Source organism: Garra rufa, chromosome 7, assembly GCF_049309525.1.
Source record: "Garra rufa chromosome 7, GarRuf1.0, whole genome shotgun sequence".
Taxonomy (NCBI): Eukaryota; Metazoa; Chordata; class Actinopteri; order Cypriniformes; family Cyprinidae; genus Garra; species Garra rufa.
In genome coordinates, this window is record NC_133367.1 from 25,546,136 (window position 1) to 25,567,477 (window position 21,342).

Consider the following 21,342-nt stretch of genomic DNA (forward strand, 5'->3'; position numbering starts at 1 on the left):
TGTCCTTATTTTTTTTACTCTAACAAAAGTTATAGGAGCGTTGGTTCAAATTCATTCTAAGGCCCAGCATATTAGCGTTAGCCGCGCTTATGCTAACGATTCACTACACAAACGGTGATGTTTATTTCAGTCTGACATTCAAATTAAAACATGCAATAATGCTCTAAATATGAAATTAAAATGAAACTTACCTTACTTGAACTCTTTCATTTGATCCCGGAGTCGATATTTGAGGTGTTTTAAGTTTTAATGTTTCCTCCTTTCGAGAGAACCTAGACGACATCTTTTGCAAATAGTTTTTTGATGATTTATGATGTTCGCCTTGTTCAGCCGCAAATCCAAACTATTTGGAGCAAGCCTGGCTCTTCTTTGTCAACAAGTGGAGTCAGAGCCGCGGCATCAGCAGCACCGCTGAATAGAGCGCAACTGTGCGCAGTGCGTGAGAGCGCACCTTTTGTATAGCGTATCAAGAACCGGGTTGACCGGATAGTCGGTACCACCGGTACTTAAGAAAACCTGGTACCGTAACGTTTTAATTTTTTTAGTACCGACTTGGTACCGAAGTACCGGGACTTTTGACAACACTAATGGGAAACGAAACATGCCAGCACAGAAGATGGTATTAAAACTTTATTTACAGTGTTTAAATAACATAAAAAAAATCACACAATGTCCAACAATGTGAATCAAGTGAGAACAGGAATGAAAAAAGAAACAAAAGATGGATGACATTCCAGCAGCATGACTCAAAGGAAGAGACTAATTGATTGAGTGATGGAAAGAGAGAGTGATAGAGGACCTGAGCGGCCCAGTGGAAATAACAGCTACGCGAGGACTAGAGCACAACTTGGAGCAGTGGGACCAACGCTATGAGCCATGTTTGCAAACTCCAGACAAAGGGTTGTCTTTCTCAGAGCGTAGTTTGGCATGTCCATGTGTCTTTGTGTTTGGAAACGCCAAAGGCATATCCAAAAAAAAAAAAAAAAAAGAAGATGGGATTTACATAACACGATCCTGTACATTTGGTGGGTCATCTCATTGGGATCCACCTGAAACGGCAGAATGGAAAGAGTTAGTTTAGTTTGGGAGCAGGTCCAGAATAACACAAGCAGAGGATAAATCAGTCTCTTCCCACACTGGAGAAGACACATGTGGCAGGGAACGCTTCCAATGCTGAAAATGGATCAGTGTCATTTTTCCTATACGAGAAAGAACATCATTTGCCTTTCTGGATTCATTCCAGAGCTGATGTAAACATGAGAAACCTATTTATAAGGATGAAACGGAGAAAAACAGAAGGAGGATTAAGTTGGTTCTAAGACATTTATCAGAGCTTTCCGTGACCTACATTGTCAGAAAATTGAAATACATTGTACCTTTAGGGGTACAACAGATTGTTGTTGGGGCAGAAACCTCAAAGGGACATATTTGAACATATTTGGACATATTTCTCGCAATTGCAAGTTTACATCTTGCAATTCTGACTTTGTAACTCCTAATTGCAAATTTGTTTTATGCAATTCTTAATTTTTCTAAAACTTATTTACCCTGAAATGGTCATGATAGCAACATAAGGGTGTATATTACTACTCTAAGGTACTAATATTCACCTTTTAAGGGTAGATAAGGAACTTTAAGGGTACTGCCCCACTGACAAAATGCAATTTTTGCACTTTTTTTTGACTGTGTATGAGAACTGGACCATTGTGTTAACATTCAAGCCACACAGGTTGATTTGTCTAAAGATGTAGGTCATCTAAATTTGGGTTGTTTAGTCCAGATCTAGGTGTAGATATCTACTGTATATCTGGGGTACTTTATCTAGATCATGGATCTCAAATTTTGTCCTGGAGGGCCAGTTTTCTGCAGAGTTTAGCTCCAACCCTAATTAAACACCTGAACCAGCTAATCAAGGACTAATTAGGCATGCTAGAAACTTCCAGGCAGGTGTGTTGAGGCAAGTTGGAGCTAAACTCTGCAGGACACCAGCCCTCCAGGACTGAGTTTAGACACCCCTGATCTAGATCTACCTTGGGATCTTCTGTATGGTCTGATTGTCTTGATATAGCACCAGATGTAATGTGAGACCAACAAATCTGGATCAGGGTACAAGCAAAGAGCAAGATGATGGTCTGAGGTGGTGCCCTAATATTTTGAAGTCAAACTAGTCTTGAATTTACTTTGCCTCTGGTTTCAGACTAGACAAGTTTTAGAGATAGAATGCAAAGAGACAAGGAGATGTGGTGAATGCGGCAGGGGGAATCAGGGATGGAGACCTGGTCTCTTTGGAGGCTTATGCTGGAGCAATGTACACACGGGAGAGCAAGTAATGGTCTCCACATGGGTCCCATTCCGCATAACACCCCTGTCGCCGCCATTACCACTGCGGCAGCAAATGTTAACCAGAGAGCCGAACTGGCAGGAAACAGAAACTGATAGGGGACAGACACCGATATAAGGAATCGTCTAGAATGCGGCCACTATTTTCTTTGGGATACAGGGGGGGTGTCTGCATGAGCGTGTGTGTGGAGTACCAGGACAAAATTTAACAGATGCAGCCCTGGTGCCAGCCATAATAAGTGCAATCTCACGACCCCGCCGCGCTTTCCCAATGTCCTCTCGGCACGTCTGACATTTAATCGCGCTCTCTCCCCAGAGCAGGGAGCCCCTTCTGGGGAACAGGAGAGTGAGGGGCGGTGGTCGGGGGCTTAGAGCACAGCTGAAAGTGTCCTTGGTCTGCCAGTTTGCTTTGATACCCCAGGAGGTCACTCGAGAGCACCACTGACCTTGAGTCAGAGCATTATTAAGAAGTCTTTGAAGAACCTTTGAAATATGCCACTTGTGTGACAGGGTTCACAAGAATCCCATAAAGTTTTGACAAAGAGATCCTCACCTGGTGTCTTCACGGAGAGATCTGCGTTCTTCTGTGCGTCTCGTTTGTTATCGAAAGACGGGTGAGGCGTGCCCCGTAGTAGTCCACGATGTAATCCGACCCATCCGATGGACCCACAATCTACACCAGAGCAAACAGAATGAGTCTCGAATGTCAGAGCAGCGTAGGGAGACCTACATAACAATGTAATCTTTCACCAGACAATTACATGATTCTGCATTACACAATGATGAATACCAGGTGGGCTGGTAGGGTCTATCGTCCTCCTCAGATGGCTCATGCTCGTACAATTGAATTATAAGACAGTAATGCCGAATTGGAAGCAATTTAAGTTTAACCCCAGGCAGTGCTGTAATTGAGGTTGCTTTTGGAGTCCTGGTGAGGAGGAGTGTCCCGAAGGACAGTCCCCAGATCAGAGCTTCAGCAATGAGCCTAGAGCCCAAACTGGGGTTCGTGCCAGTTCTGAGATCAGCTACTATCCAAGCAACATGCTTGGACTGACGCACAAAGACGGTGTAATGGCTTCCTGCAGGCGTACGTGCCCAACACCTGGCCCTGCCGTCTCTGCTCCGCTCCGCTTTGGGACGGGATGATAATGAGAACACACATCTGGTAGAGGGAGAAAGGCGCCCACCAAACACAGACACTGTGTTCTACCATATCGAGATTAGCGCTCGTCTGGCAGCGGCCCAATACAAGCTTAGTCTCACAATGGTACCGGCCGAGAGTTGTCTAGATTGGTGTGGCGATCAACTACAATTTCTTCAACCTCGCTTGATGCCTCCACCCTCGAACCTATAGTTTCAAGGCGCCGTTAATCTTGCATCATTACTTTCAAAAGGCCAAAACGCACCGACTTGCGGGAGGGAATATCGATGAATATAAATAACAGTAACACGTCCCAGGTGTTTATTCATTAGTTCTCAAAGATGCATTTCCCGGACGCCGTGGCTCTTAGCGAAGGTAGTTTAGTGTATAAAATATGGGGTTTTAGAGAGGAGCGATGTGTGCAAATGGGGTCCTGAGGAAAGGGGATACTCTTTATCAAAAGTGTCACAATTTAAAAACGAAGAGGCCCGACAGTCGACAGCTAATTGAGAATGTTAGCGCGTGACAGCTTTGGCTGCCAGAGGCACTTCTTAAAAGCATTGCTCTCCCAGGGCCTTCAATAAGACATTAAGAGAACAATAAACACTGCAGTGGCCCTGTTAATCAAAGCCGCCACGGCCATTTCAAAAAATAAAGGCTTGCTTTATTTATCCGCTGCGGCGAGGAAAGAGCGGGTATTTCTGAGGAGGAACAAAACGACTGAAGGAGTGATGATAAACTGGCAGGAGCGTGAAATTGTCAATGAATGGACAGGTATTGTTTTGAGGCAGTGCGCCGGAGGCGACTACGAATAATCGAACCAGGTACGGAGGATTTGAGCCGCACAATGTTTGTGGAGCGTGAAATTGTCAATGAATGGACAGGTATTGTTTTGAGGCAGTGCGCCGGAGGCGACTACGAATAATCGAACCAGGTACGGAGGATTTGAGCCGCACAATGTTTGTGGAAGTCAGTAAATTTGAAAGGCCAGAACTTTAAGAGCTTAAAAATGACGGCCGTCCCGTCCTGATCTTTTCCAACATGCTGAAACATGTCGGAAGACATCAGGTCATCATTCCCTCAGCATTCAGTAGCTCAGAAAAATGTTTGTTTTCACTAGCAGCGGGGGACGCAAACATTTCCAACATATGACGCAGCAGTCGGCGGATTTCTAAAGTACATGTAATAATTAATCCCGGAGCCATCCTTCAACACACATAAGAGCTTTCCATAAATATCTGTCATCGGCCGTGTGTGGAAGTGGCAGCGGTGAGCAAACGTCTCTCATGTATAGCTTCATTCAGGCCCGTGAGGCCTAATGAGAGCCGAGTGGGTGAGGTTAGGCCTAACAAGATGACAAATGGAGTGGCTTTTTTCTCTTGTCAGGTGTAGGGGGCCTTTAATAGGGGTTAGGGGAGTCCTGTGGGAGCGTGCGACTCGGGACAGGAGGAGGAGGAGGCGAAAACAAACCACACTCTCATTAGCTCCTTTCACAGTGCTGGAGGCACCGGAGGAGAGACACAGGTGCAACTGAATACAAACACAAGCATTCAAGTACAAGTCAGTGCTGAGTCTCTGTGTCTGAAGCTCATTTGAGGATTGTGGGTAAAGTGCTTTCCCTTGGTTACTGCGCTAATATGATAATGTAATGTAGTAGTCATTTTGCGGACCCTTTTAAAGGGATGGTTCACACAAAAATGAAAATTTTGTCATTAATTACTTAACCTCATGGCCTTTGTTCATCTTCAAAACACAAATTAAGATATTTTTGATTAAATCCAGGAGCTTTCTGACCCAACTGAAACCGCAATGCAACTGACACATTCAAGGCCAGAAAGGTAGTAAGGACATTGTTAAAATAGTCCATGTGACATCAGTGGTTCAAGTGCAGTTTTACGAAGCTACGAGAGTACTTTTTCTGTGCAAAGTAAACAAAACTAATAACTTTATTCAACAATTTACAGTAAAAAAAAAAACAGCCCAGGTTGCATTTCGGCAATAGTTATCCTTTAAAAAAATAAATAAACAATAAATATATATATATATTCTAATTTTTTTTCCCTAAATGTTTTGAAAAAAAAAATTGAAATGTTTTGAGAATTTCAGATAAAGATAAATTGTAGATAAATTTGTAGATAAATTGTAGAAATTAAAGTTATACTATTTTGAGAAATTATGAGAATAAAGTCAAAATATTTCAAGAATAAAGTCTAATTTACGAGAATAAAGTCATGAAATAACAAGAATAAAGTCGTAATATTTAAAAAATAAAGACGTTATGTTTCGAGAATAAGATCCAAATGTTTTGAGAATAAAGTTGAAATATTTTTCATTTAAAATCGTAGATAAATTGTAGAAATTAAAGTTATAATATTTTGACAAATTACGAGAATAAAGTCATAATATTTTGATAAAGTTTAAATATTTAGAGAATAAAGTCGACATTACAAGAATAAAGTTGAAATGTTGAGAATAAAGTCAAATGTTTCGAGAATTTCAATCATAGATAAATTGTAGAAATTAAAGTTATAATATTTTGAGAAATTATGAGAATGAAGTCAAAATATTTCAAGAATAAAGTCTAATTTACGAGAATAAAGTCATGAAATAACAAGAACAAAGTCGTAATATTTAAAAAATAAAGACGTTATATTTCGAGAATAAGGTCCAAATGTTTTGAGAATAAAGTTGAAATATTTTGAGAATTTAAAATCGTAGATAAATTGCAGAAATTAAAGTTATTATATTTTGAGAAATTATGAGTTTAAAGTCGAAATATTTTAAGAATAAGTCGAAATGTTTAGAGAATTTAAATCATAAATTGTAGAAATTAAAGTTATAATAATTTAAAACGTAAAGTTAAAAGTTAAATAAATAAAATAAAAAAATAAAAAGTTATACTTTGAGAAATTATGAGAATAAAGTTGAAATTACAAGAATACAGTCTAAATATTTCAAAGAATAAAGTCTAAATATTTTGAGAATTTAAATTGTATATCAAGAAAAGTTGAAATTACAAGAATAGTCGAAATTACAAGAATAATTTGAAATATTTTGAGAATAAAGTCAAAATATCCAGAATAAAATTGAAATTATGAGAATAAATGAATAGAGTGAATAGAGTCGAAATTACGAGAATCAAGTCAAAATTACCAGAATAAAATTGAAATTATGAGAATAATTAAATGTTAAATGTTTTGAGAATAAAGTCGAAATTACGAGAATAAAGTCAATGTTTCGAGAATTTTAATCGTAGAAAAATTGTATAAATGAAAGTTATAATATTTTGTGAGTATAGCCTATATTGCGTGTGCAAATGGCCCGGATTGGAAGCATCGAAAGAAGTTGCCAGGCCACCGGATTACAGTTTTAATCTCGTAATCATAGATTTTTTTTATTTTTTAACATGGCACTTTGGAATATCTCTAGGTGCTCTCAATTCACAATTAGGTAGAATATAATCTCAAAATATTATAACTTTAATATCGTAATCGCTACCAATTAATTCTCAAACATTTCGACTTAATTCTCATAATTTTATTTTTAATGTGGCACCAAAACGCCATTGTAGTTAAGCAACCTTCCCCCAAATTCTTAGTATTTATAGATAACCGTAATAAGAAAAATGAAAACATGGTTATAATTATATACAAATATATTTAGTTATTTAAAAAAAAAGTGTTATGTCATTATGCAATAAATCTTACTATATTTTCTACTTAAAAAATACATACGAAATAATTCCTAAATAATTAACTAATAAACTAATAAAATAACCAAATGAAATGAAAAAAAAAAATCTGCCCTTGGTGAAACCAAAATACAATGTGAAACAACACAATTACAGTCAATCAGAAAGAAAACGTGGGGCATAAAGCAAAATAAACACAAAAATGCTGATAACAAATTTGTTAGGAATCATTTACCACAATAAAAGAACAAAATGGACCAACCTTCAAGAAAAAAGCAGAAGGAAACACATACATCAATAAACGAGTCAAAAGCCTTACCTGCATGGATATCAACATGAAATCCACTAAGCTTCCAATTCCACAGAACCCCACTGTGCAGAATTTCAGCAGGCCTGAAAACAAACAAAGAGCGAGCCACACGTTAACCTAGAACATACTGCAAAGCCTCCCATCATAACCAGTTTGCGTCCAAAAACACATTCTCTCTGACTTCTCTGTATGACCACAAAGAAAAACAATTGAGGGCAAAGCTATTCCTCGTGTTTTTTTCACGCTTGCAGTAGCGCAGACTACTACTGGTGAAGTTTCCAAACCACTGTGCAAGGTTGTAAGGTCAAATCAGCCAAACTGTAGAACTGAAATCAAGTTGTGAACAATTTTGAGGATTTCAAAAGAGACCATTCACCCAAAAATGAAAATTCTCTCATTAATTACTCAACCTCTATATAGATATTTCAGCTTTATTCTCAAGATATTTCAACTTTATTCTCATAGTATTTCGACTTCATTCTCATAGTGTTTCGCCTTTATTCTCATAACATTACAACTTTATTCTCGTAACATTTCGACTTCATTCTCATAACATTACAACTTTATTCTCGAAGTATTTCGACTTCATTCTCATAGTGTTTCGTCTTTATTCTCATAACATTACAACTTTATTCTCGTAGTATTTCGACTTCATTCTTGTAGTGTTTAAATTTTATTCTCGTAGTATTTCGACTTTATTCTCGTAGTGTTTCAACTTCATTCTTGTAGTGTTTAAATTTTCTTCTCATAGTATTTCGACTTTATTCTCGTAGTTTCAATTTTATTCTTGTAGAATTTCGACTTCATTCTTGTAGTGTTTCAACTTTATTCTCGTAATTTCGCCTTTATTCTCGTAGTATTTAAATTTTAGTAGTATTTATTCTCTATTCATTCTCTTTATTCTCGTAGTGTTTCGACTTCATTCTCAGTGTTTCGACTTCATTCTTGTAGTGTTTAAATTATATTCTCGTAGTATTTCGACTTCATTCTTGTAGTGTTTCAACTTTATTCTCGTAATTTCACCTTTATACTCGTAGTATTTCGACTTCATTCTCGTAGTGTTTCAATTTTATTCTCGTAGAATTTCGACTTCATTCTCGTAGTGTTTAAATTTTAGTAGTATTTATTCTCTATTCATTCTCTTTATTCTCGTAGTGTTTCGACTTCATTCTCAGTGTTTCGACTTCATTCTTTTAGTGTTTAAATTTTTGTAGTATTTATTCTCTATCATTCTCTTTATTCTCATAGTATTTCGACTTCATTCTCATAGTATTTCGGCTTCATTCTCGTAGCATTTCGAATTTATTCTCGGACCATTATGACTTCATTCTAGTAACATTACGACTTTATTCTCGTAACGTTTCGACTTCATTCTCGTAACATTACGACTTCATTCTCGTAGTATTTCGACTTCATTCTCGTAACGTTTCGACTTCATTCTCGTAACATTACGACTTCATTCTCGTAGTATTTCGACTTCATTCTCGTAACATTACGACTTCATTCTCGTAGTATTTCGACTTCATTCTCGTAGTATTTCGACTTCATTCTCGTAACATTTCGACTTCATTCTCGTAACATTACGACTTCATTCTCGTAGTATTTCGACTTCATTCTTGTAACATTACGACTTCATTCTCGTAGTATTTCGAATTCATTCTCGTAACATTTCGACTTCATTCTCGTAGTGTTTCGACTTCATTCTCGTAACATTACGACTTCATTCTCGTACTGTTTCGACTTCATTCTCGTAGTATTTCGACTTAATTCTCGTAGTATTTCGACTTCATTCTCGTAGTATTTCGACTTCATTCTTGTAACATTTCGACTTCATTCTCGTAACATTACGACTTCATTCTCGTAGTATTTCGAATTCATTCTCGTAACATTTCGACTTCATTCTCGTAACATTACGACTTCATTCTCGTAGTATTTCGACTTCATTCTTGTAACATTACGACTTCATTCTCGTAGTATTTCGAATTCATTCTCGTAACATTTCGACTTCATTCTCGTAGTGTTTCGACTTCATTCTCGTAGTGTTTCGACTTCATTCTCGTAACATTACGACTTCATTCTCGTACTGTTTCGACTTCATTCTCGTAGTATTTCGACTTAATTCTCGTAGTATTTCGACTTCATTCTCGTAGTATTTCGACTTCATTCTCGTAACATTTCGACTTCATTCTCGTAACATTACGACTTCATTCTCGTAGTATTTCGAATTCATTCTCGTAACATTTCGACTTCATTCTCGTAACATTACGACTTCATTCTCGTAGTATTTCGAATTCATTCTCGTAACATTTCGACTTCATTCTCGTAGTGTTTCGACTTCATTCTCGTAACATTACGACTTCATTCTCGTACTGTTTCGACTTCATTCTCGTAACATTACGACTTAATTCTCGTAGTATTGACTTCATTCTCGTAGTATTTCGAATTCATTCTCGTAACATTTCGACTTCATTCTCGTAACATTTTCGACTTCATTCTCGTAACATTTCGACTTCATTCTCGTAACATTTCGACTTCATTCTCGTAGTATTTCGACTTCATTCTCGTAACATTACGACTTCATTCTCGTAACATTACGACTTCATTCTCTTAACATTACGACTTCATTCTCTTAACATTTCGACTTCATTCTCTTAACATTTCGACTTCATTCTCGTAGTATTTCGACTTCATTCTCGTAACATTACGACTTCATTCTCTTAACATTACGACTTCATTCTCTTAACATTTCGACTTCATTCTCGTAACATTGCGACTTCATTCTCTTAACATTACGACTTCATTCTCTTAACATTACGACTTCATTCTCTTAACATTACGACTTCATTCTCGTAGTATTTCGACTTCATTCTCGTAACATTACGACTTCATTCTCTTAACATTACGACTTCATTCTCTTAACATTTCGACTTCATTCTCGTAACATTGCGACTTCATTCTCTTAACATTACGACTTCATTCTCTTAACATTACGACTTCATTCTCTTAACATTACGACTTCATTCTCTTAACATTACGACTTCATTCTCGTAGTGTTTCGACTTCATTCTCTTAACATTACGACTTCATTCTCGTAGTGTTTCGACTTCACTCTCTTAACATTACGACTTCATTCTCTTAACATTTCGACTTCATTCTCGTAGTATTTCCACTTCACTCTCTTAACATTTCGACTTCATTCTCGTAGTGTTTCGACTTCATTCTCGTAGTGTTTCGACTTCATTCTCGTAGTGTTTCGACTTCATTCTCGTAGTGTTTCGACTTCATTCTCGTAACATTACGACATCATTCTCTTAACATTACGACTTCATTCTCTTAACATTACGACTTCATTCTCTTAACATTACGACTTCATTCTTGTAGTGTTTCGACTTCATTCTCTTAACATTACGACTTCATTCTCTTAACATTACGACTTCATTCTCGTAGTATTTCGACTTCATTCTCGTAACATTTCGACTTCATTCTCGTAACATTACGACTTCATTCTCGTAGTGTTTCGAATTCATTCTCGTAACATTTCGACTTCATTCTCGTAACATTACGACTTCATTCTCGTAGTGTTTCGAATTCATTCTCGTAGTATTTCGACTTCATTCTCGTAACATTACGACTTCATTCTCGTAGTATTTCGACTTCATTCTCGTAACATTACGACTTCATTCTCGTAGTATTTCGAATTCATTCTCGTAACATTTCGACTTCATTCTCGTAGTGTTTCGACTTCATTCTCGTAACATTACGACTTCATTCTCGTACTGTTTCGACTTCATTCTCGTACTGTTTCGACTTCATTCTCGTAGTGTTTCGACTTCATTCTCGTAACATTACGACATCATTCTCGTAACATTACGACTTCATTCTCTTAACATTTCGACTTCATTCTCGTAGTATTTCGACTTCACTCTCTTAACATTACGACTTCATTCTCTTAACATTTCGACTTCATTCTCGTAGTATTTCGACTTCATTCTCGTAACATTACGACTTCATTCTCTTAACATTTCGACTACATTCTCGTAACATTTCGACTTCATTCTCGTAACATTTCGACTTTATTCTCGTAACGTTTCGACTTCATTCTCGTAGTGTTTCGACTTCATTCTCGTAACATTACGACATCATTCTCGTAACATTACGACATCATTCTCGTAACATTTCGACTTCATTCTCGTAGTATTTCGACTTCATTCTCGTAACATTACGACTTCATTCTCTTAACATTACGGCTTCATTCTCGTAACATTTCGACTTCATTCTCGTAGTATTTCGACTTCATTCTCGTAACATTGCGACTTCATTCTCGTAACATTGCGACTTCATTCTCGTAACATTGCGACTTCATTCTCGTAACATTGCGACTTCATTCTCGTAACATTGCGACTTCATTCTCGTAACATTACGACTTCATTCTCGTAACATTACGACTTCATTCTCGTAACATTACGACTTCATTCTCGTTACATTACGACTTCATTCTCGTTACATTACGACTTCATTCTCGTAACATTACGACTTCATTCTCGTAACATTACGACCTTCATTCTCGTAACATTACGACTTCATTCTCGTAACATTTCAACTTCATCCTCGTAGTGTTTGAACATTATTCTTGTAATTTCGCCTTTATTCTCGTAACATTATGACTTTATTCTTGTATTCTTGTAAGACTTTATTTTCAAAAAAATTCACTTTATTCTTGATAAATATTCCTGAAAAAGTTTTAAAAAAGGTTTCAAACCACTGTTCAAGTTTGTAAGGTCAAATCAGCCAATTCATAGAACTGAAATCGGGTTGTGAAGAATCTGAGGATTTCAAAAGAGACAGTTCACCCAAAAATTTAAAATTTTCTCATTAATTGTTAATTCGTTTCAAACCCGTAAGACCTTTGTTCATCTTTGGAACTCAAATTAAGACAATTTTGATGAAATCCGACAGCTTTCTGACCCTGCATAGACAGCAACGCAACTGACACGCTCAAGGCCCAGAAAGGTAGTAAAGACATTGTTATTAAAGTCAAGTGGTTCAACCGTAATGTCACGAAGCTACTAAAATCCTTTTTGTGCCCAAAGAAAACAAAAATAAGGACTTTATTCAACAATTTCTCTTGTATTTCATCAAAAATATCTTAATTTGAGTTAAAAAGATGAACAAAGTTCTTACAAGTTTGGAACGACATGAGGGTTATTGATGAGGGGAGTTATTAATGACAGAATTTTCATTTTTGGGTGAACTTCCACAAAATAAACTATTTTGGTTTATATTTAAGTAGGCCTACTTTGGATGTCCATTGAGTGATCATTTGAAAACCACCATCAGGAACCCATGAGATCTGCAGTCAATTAAAAATCCCCTTCCATTCTGCAATTCAAGCATAATTGCTGCTAATCATCTCTAATATTACTTATAATTGGTCTTTGAGGGGTTTAGGCATGTTGATTCCAGGACGGATATCCAAAAAGCCACCTGCAGAATGTCTTCTCAACAAGTCCAGGCCTTCCTTTGAGTCACACCTGGTCTGGACTGACCTCAGAGCTGCTGGGCCATTACGCTCTCAATGAACACGTCTATACAACTGACTCCAGCGCGGTGTGAGGCTGCCTTTCACCAACTCCCTGCACAAAGAAGCCGGGAACAAGGGGGACCTTCAAACGCCCAGGCCCTTTTGTCCTAACGCAGGTGCTTAATTGATCAGGAAGTCCTTAAAACGTGGAGAGAGGCAGAAAGACGAAGCTTCCCGCTGTATCCCACCGTATCCCGCCTTGGGATTTAGATGTACAGCTTGAACTCATCTGCATGCGATGACAATAATTGCACTATAGGATAGACGAACGCCATGAGATCTGATGGTAAAGGGGAACTGTTTTAGTTAATTAGTTGCCGCACACTGATTCGTTTTGTGTTAAAACAGCTGGTGGCAAAAAAAGAGCAAGGTGCTCAGAAAAGGGTCATCAAAGGGTTTCTCACAGGTTCTGTGTGATCTACAGCTCTGTAAGGACTGATATTGTTGGCCACATGTGTGAACAGCATGTAGCTTTTCTTAAAAGCACTACAAACCTGTTTTATTACGTCAGTGTGCGCTGGGATTTCTCTCAGGGGTTTATTTTCAACATAGGAGTGGATCTGGTGGGGATTGTTAATATCGTTGTCAAAGGGGAAGGTCTAAAGTTCTTCGAACTAACAGAAAGGCCAAAAACACTTTAATAACAAGTCTTTAATCAAAACATCAATCAAAGTTTCTTTGGCTTTCAATCCATGGCCCATAAAACCTGTTTAAAACATAGGTCACATGTTTGCCTAAATTCAAGAGCATTAAAAAAGAAAAGAATATTGGCTATTGGCTTAAAAACAAAGTTTTTTTTTTTTTTTTTTTTTTTTTTTGGCGCTTAGACCTTATTTTTATGACAATTAAAAACATTTCCCCTGAAAATTCCCCCCAATTTATTCCTGGATGTTTTAGTTTTTAAGTTTTATTTTTAATTATTTTTCACATTCTCTAAACTGGTTCTAATAGAAGCCTGTTTCCGCCACTGAATAAAAAAAAAAAAAAAATCTAACATTTTTATCTTACAATTCTGACTTTTCTTTAACAATTTCGATTTTATATTTAGCAATTCTTGTTTTTTTTCTCAGAATTGCATGATATAAACTCACAATTGAGAGTTATAAAGGAAGAATTGCCAGATATAAACTCGCAGTTCTGACTTTTTTCTCAAAATAGGTACAAAGTCAGTATTGTGTGATATAAATTCACAATTCTCCAATTTGGAATAGCAAGATATAAACTTATAGTTCTGACTTTTTTTTCTCATAATTGCGAATTTATCTCGCAATAGTGACTTTTTCCTTTGAATTGCGAGTTTATATCTCACAATTCTGACTTTATAACACACAAATCGTTTTAAGTCAGAATTGTGAGATATAAACTCGCAATTCTGAAAACGTATCAGTCTATTTTCCCCCCCTCAGAACTGTACTTTATAACTTGTAATTGTGAGTATATATATTTTGCAATTCAGAATTGCAAGATTTTATTTCTCTGAATTGCATGTTTATATCCTGCTATTCTGACTTAATAACTGAATTCTGAGGGGGGGGGGGGAGAATTGCAAGTGTTTTGCACAACTGTAAAAAAAGTCAATTGTTAGTTTTTTCCCACAATTCTGACTTTATTTCTCACAATTGTGAGTTTATATCCCACCATTCTGAGAAAAAAAAATAAGGATTACGAGATGCAAACTTGCAATTCTAAGAAAGAAAAGTCAGAATTGAATTTTTCTTGCCATTTTGACTTTATTTCTCGCAATTGAGAGTTTATATCCTGCTATTCTGAGAAAAAAGTAAGACTTGTGAGATGTAAACTCGCAATTGCGAGAAAAAAGTCTGAATTGCTAGTTTATTTTGCGCAATTCTAAGAAAAAAAGTCAGAATTGTGAGTTTTTTTTCTTGTAATTCTGACTTTATTTCTCGCAATTGTGAGTTTACATCGTGGTATTCTGAGAAAATGTAAGAATTGCGAGAAACAAATTCTGAGTTGCAAGTTTGTTTCGCACAATTCTAAGAAAAAATGTTTAAAAAAATTTTCCGCAATTGTGAGTTTATATCATGCAATTATAAGAAAAAAGTACGAATTGTAGGGCCAAAGGCAGCTGCATAAATGTCAAAGTTTGAACACAAGAATGAAAAGATCAAACATAAACACTGACCGCGTATACCCCTCCATGTTTACAAACAACACCGGAAGGCGCAACCATTTAGAGTTCATTTCTGGTCAATGACCTCACAGAACTTACTGGTATTTTGAAAGTGATGTGTGGATGGTGCTTTACCGGTAAAAAGACAAAATGTGAACAGTGCATTTTTGTATTTACCAGTAATTTTACGGCAATTTACTGGTATTGCTGTGTGAAAGGGGCTATTGGTCGCCCACGAATCTACAATAATATTGGTTACTGTTATAGCATAATCATAATAATTTTCAGAATCAGCTCAAATTTCCACGTCAGTGCTGAAATGTCTATATCTGCCTTTTCAAATCAACAAATGCAAGAAAATCTGTCTGTGTGATTCTTATTCTGAGCACATCTGGTGCAAAGGTGTGTCCTTGGAAAGGAAACAAGAGATGATGTCAACAGCAGAATATCCAGCACTGATTCTGTCCGTTCTAAAGGTCCCTTGTGTTTCAGCGCAGCACAGGAATGAGATATTTTCAAGAGTTATTGATGGGTAAATGGGTGCCAGAAAGAGGTGATTTCAGGCTACGGCACACAGCCAAAAGGGAAAAATACAACATCGGATCCATGGCCTAGTGGCCTACACGTTTAGCCAAGTTCGAATCTGGTTTGCAACATTTACAGATTCTTACAGTGGATATAAAGATGGACCAAAACCCAGCAGTATTGTCTTACCCAAGGCTGGATATCCCAAGTAGAACCGATCCGCCCCAATCCATCCCAGAAAGAGTGACAGAGCAACAGCGACTTTGTATGAGTAACCACTCCTAATGAAAAACAAAACACGTTCATATTATTCAAAGATATTAACCGATTATTTGCAAATATGAGTAATCCAGTCTGACTTACACATTTCGACATGTGACGCTTTTGTTGAAGCCGACTTCTTCACCGCTGAATTTGAACTGTGTTCCGTTTGACAGCCGACAACTGATGTTTGGAGCAGGTAGACATTCCACTGCAATGACAACACAGCCTTAGATTCCGTATTTAATAAAACATAGTCATGCAGTGACATGTAACTGGGATCATCAGGCAAAAGAAAAAAATAGACAAGAGTTATTATTAAAATTACAACTATTAAAACAACTGTTCATTTAAATTAAGCTGACCTAAAATAAAATATTAGATGAAATCTTAAACTGAACAAAAATGAGAAATGCTGCCTTGGCAACTAACTGAAATAAGTACTAAAATTACTAACTAAAATAAAACTAAAACAGAAATAAAAAATGTAATCAATTAAGAAAAAAATTTGAAAATTAAAACGAAAACTGAAAATATACAAGCTAATACAAAATATTAATAAAAACTATAATAGTATGTAAATTATTTTAGTAAATTTAGATTTTAATTGTAATTGTTTATGGAAGCAAAATTATTTTTTAAAAATATTGCAAAAAAGTACATATTTATAAAAATGCATATTTTATTAATATATTATTAAAATCATTATAATTAAATAAAAATACTGTTATAACAAAAATTATTACACATTTAAAAAATATTATGACAAAAGCACAAAAAGCTTTTTAAAAAATGAAAATGAAAAATATAAAAGCTAACACAAAATATATATATATATATAAATTGTGTATATAAAAATCCTAAAATAACACTGATTCTTTTATTGATTTTTAAAGATTTTGTAAAGAATTGCTTCCATTGTCTAAAATTGTGTAAATTAAAAAATTTGTTGTAAAACACTAAAAAAAATATTTAACAAGATTAGAATTAAAAATATTGTATTAATAATTATATTATAATAATAAATACATTATTAAAAGTCTTAACATTATAACATAACAATTAATACAAAAAATTATATATGTATATGTATATAATAAATGCATATTTTTATGATTATATTATTAAAATGATTGTAATTAAATAAAAATTGTTATAGCACAATATTAATTAATAACAAAAAATATATATAATGTATAATAATAATAAATTATAAAAAAAATCCTAACATTCTAACATTACATTTTAGTGTATAATGTATATTATATTATAATATATTTATATATACAATATAAAATGACAATGATTAAAATACTAACTATAATAGTACAATATGTAAAATATCATATTACATTAATATTGTATTACATGATTAAAATTAAATATAAAATTTTTTATAACTTATTTTATAATTAATGTTATTTTATTTATCTTTACACACTATGCTGATCATAATATAAATATGAATATATGTATACAAGAAGTATTATAATACACTTTATACATTATAAATTATTTAAATGTTATAAATGTACACACTACACCTGTATATAGTTTTTATTTTAATTAATTCTAAACATAAAAAAATATTTATTATAAAAATGTAAAAGTACACTAAATTATCTGTAATATACAAATTTTAATTCAAAATTCTAATAATATTTAATCAGTACTATAAAATGTATATTTACACACTACAGTAGCAGCATTTTAAATAGTGACCCACCCCAAGCCAACCGGTCCTTGCAGTTTTCTGGTTCTTGAGTTGCATCATCTATTTTGGGATCTTTACACAAATACCTGAGCACTATTAAGGGCAAATCAAGTGGTATTTAAATCATAAAACAGCATTAAATTATACTGATTTCAAATAATGTTGGATGAATGACAGAGATGAGCCATTACAGGCAATCAGTGCCATGTTATTCATTATTCATCATGCGTTTAACACACACAGACATAGAAATGTAACCAATCTAAGCATTTATGTAATGGAAACACATCTGAAATGTTCAAACTGGTCTAAACCAAATCTAATGGCATGCAATTTAGGACGTATTTAGTATACAGTTATCTATATCACTCCATACAAGACTGAATAACAAGTTTACAACACAAATCCTAATATTTATACTTTAAGTGTGTGAATAATGGACTGATTGATTTTAAGTTAGTAAATATATATTAAAAACAAACAACACTAACAGCGCCCATGCTAGCTAGCAGACTGCTATTCAAACGAACCCTATATATTTACACAATTTTGAAAGGATATTGTCCCAGCCGGAGTTTATCACAGTTGTCCACATCTTCACCCAAGCTGTGGATGACAGTCAGGCAGAAGGTGAAGATGATCAACGGCCGTGTTGTTGACCGAAAACGCAACAAACTCCTCCAGCAGAACGCCATGTTGGACTGTCACGTGACCGCGAGAGCTCTTAAAGACACAGTGCACTAGATTCGCCGCACACATAGCATGTAAGTCTCTCGTAATTCTCTTTTTAAAGGCTTTTAACGTTATGTATATACTTAATAAAGTCAGGTTAAGTCGTTAGAGTACATTTGCAGTTAAAACCAAGTGTCGGTGCAACTTATTCGCGGTGTTTGATAGTAATAATCAACTTTATAACCGGCTAACTGCGCTAGCCGATGTACATAATAGGGTTTGTATTGAGAAGCAGGAGCACGTTTGTTATGACTTATGAGGTTGTATTTCTATGCTTTTCAAAGTTAAGTGATATTATTAATGTTTTTAAAAAAGCGCGTTTCGATTGATAAAATGATTGCTTAATTCATTATTTCGACTGTCAGGAAGTTTCCAGAGCACTGATTTCAATAGTGACTCAGTGTTTTGCGTGTATGCACCTGTTTGCGTTTATGTAATTTATGTTATGTGACATTATATAAGTAATGTTTTAATTGAAGAGTAGTAATATAAACACATTTTTATTTTTCAGTTACATAATGGTTTCTTTGTGTTAAACTTAAATAAAGTTCGCCGAAACTTGAATGATAACGCACTTCCTGGTTTCAGGTGAGGTTCGCGCAGGTGTAAACACGCACGAACAAACAAGAAAGGACTCAGTCTCAGCCCCAAACAGCACTTGAAATGCTGGATTGGGTTTTATGAGCGATTTCAAGTTGACAGAGATTTGATTAATCCTCAAAACCAAGTGTATGGACCAATATTGTAGGTAAGTAAGGAACAGTAGATACTCTTACTTTTGTTTACCTGGATGCTCAGGTGAACAGAAACTAGCATATGATCTTTTGAAAGATATTGTTACAGGTTTTAGAAATCGATACTTGAGTCTTAGATTAATACATTTTTTAAAATTTCTGTTTGATTAAATGAAAACAAATACAATATGTCAGCATATGTTTAGTAGAACTAATATTTGCTATCATCTTTTAGAGAAACATTGTTTTTGATTTATGTATTTGATTTATAAATACTACACTGCAATAGTATTGCATCATGGCCTCATGAAAAATAATACAGTTTTGAAAAGCAATTTCTACTTGTTGAGTACACAAAGAAGAGTTTGGCATAATAAAAAGTGTATTGTTTTAATATATATAGAACTATTTATATCTAATAACTGATTTGAAATATGAAAATGTTTGGTAGGACTAATCCATTAAATTATTTTTACTGACAATAGTTATAATAACAGCAACAGTATTATTACATTTAAAACATTTGTAAATAGACACACATTGTTATTATTTGTGCAATTTCTGTAAGGTATAAAAAGGTGTAAAAAGAACAATTTTAATGTATACACTACCAGTCAAACGTTTTTGAACCGTAAGATATTTAATGTTTTTAAAGAAGTTTCTTTTGCTTACCAAGCCTGGGTTTATTTGATCCAAAGTACAGCAAAACTGTAAAATTCTGAAATATTTTTACTATTTAAAATAACAATTTTCTATTTGAATATCGTTTAAAACGTAATTTATTCCTGTGATTTCAAATATGAATTTTCAGCATCATTACTCCAGTCACATGATCGTATAGAAATCATTCTAATATTCTTATTTGCTGCTCAAAAATATTTATTATTATTATTATTGTTTATAATGGTTATTGTTTCTTTGCTGAATAGAAAGTTCAGATAAACAGCAAATAAAAAATAGAAATCTTTTGTAACATTACAAATGTCTTTATCATCACTTTTGATCAATTTAAAGCATCCTTGTTAAATAAAAGTATTAATTTCTATAATTTTCTTTCGCAAAAAATGTCCAAACTCCAAACGTTTGAATGATATTAGTATGTAACGTTACAAAAACGTTTTATTTCAGATAAATCTGATCTTTAGATCTTTCTATTTATCAAAGTATCCTAAAAAAATGTACTCAACTGTTTAAATATTGATAATGATAATACAAAATGTTTATTGAACAGCAAATCAGCATATTAGAATGATTTCTGAAGGATCATGTAAAACAGTAATGATGCTGAAAATTCAGCTTTGATCACAGGATAAATTACATTTAAAATATATTTAATTAGAAAGCTGTTATTTCAAATAGTAAAAATATTTTACAATTTTACTGTTTTTGCTGTAATTTGTGTCAAATAAATGCAGCCTTTGTGAGAATTACTTGTAGTGTATATTTCCCATAAAATTATTTTAAAAGCCTAATTGAATTAGTATTACTAACTTGCCTTTATTGACTGATTTTAAAATTAAATTGAAACTTGAAAATCTTCAAACATCCATTTCTATCCACTCTCACAGATCAGTCTGCACTGAATTTTCAAGATAGCGACGATGTATGAGAACGTACCAACAGGTATCGCAAATTTTTATCATTTTCATCCGGGCAAGCATACTATGTCTTTAATCCGTCTTTGCATGGTTAATATCATGATTGTATGTGTTCTCAGTGTCTGCTTCCGAGCGGCAGCAGGTGCTCCAGGCCTTGGAAAGACTTCAGTCCAAGCTCGTGCAGAGGGAAGAGTGGACCCACAGCGACAGGCTCGGCACGCTGAAGGAAGCCCTGCAGAGCCCTCTGTTCGGCCACATCCTCACCCTGCAGCACTCTGTCAAACAGCTTAAAGACCAGGTGAGACTTCCACCAAAATAGATATTTATATACAGTTGCAATCAAAATTATTCAACCCCCCAGAGACTGCAGTACTTTACAAATAAAAGCTTGTCTAAAGTTTCAGGACTTTATAAACATTGCATCTACAACAGTTTACTGGCATATTAAAAGTGACAATGTCATTATATAATGTAATGTGTTTGAGTTCTAGGATTTTTTTTAGTAACACAGCTGTCATAATTATTCAACCCCTATTCAACATTGCTGTTTTAAGTCATTTGTTTTTGTGGTAGGGAACAAAATT

At 34.8% G+C, this 21,342-nt stretch overlaps 2 protein-coding genes across 2 annotated transcripts in view; one reads left to right on the forward strand and one right to left on the reverse strand.

Moving 5' to 3' along the window:
- Positions 1–617: 617 nt before the first annotated feature.
- Positions 618–18,395, reverse strand: tm2d1 (TM2 domain containing 1). The gene is made up of 7 exons (XM_073844761.1): positions 18,256–18,395; positions 17,707–17,780; positions 16,083–16,191; positions 15,909–16,000; positions 7,492–7,565; positions 2,894–3,013; positions 618–1,049 (listed from the first exon to the last, which is right to left on the reverse strand). The coding sequence occupies exons 1-6, from the start codon at positions 18,387–18,389 to the stop codon at positions 2,903–2,905; spliced, it is 594 nt and encodes a 197-aa protein (XP_073700862.1). The 5' UTR covers positions 18,390–18,395; the 3' UTR covers positions 618–1,049; positions 2,894–2,902.
- Positions 18,396–19,046: 651 nt separating this feature from the next.
- Positions 19,047–21,342, forward strand: part of patj (PATJ crumbs cell polarity complex component) — a 165,391-nt gene continuing 163,095 nt past the window's right edge. The window contains exons 1-3 of the mRNA XM_073843627.1: positions 19,047–19,174; positions 20,729–20,783; positions 20,878–21,056. Of these exons, the coding sequence (XP_073699728.1) occupies positions 20,762–20,783; positions 20,878–21,056 (201 nt within the window). The 5' untranslated portion in view covers positions 19,047–19,174; positions 20,729–20,761. The remainder of the gene's footprint in view (positions 19,175–20,728; positions 20,784–20,877; positions 21,057–21,342) is intronic.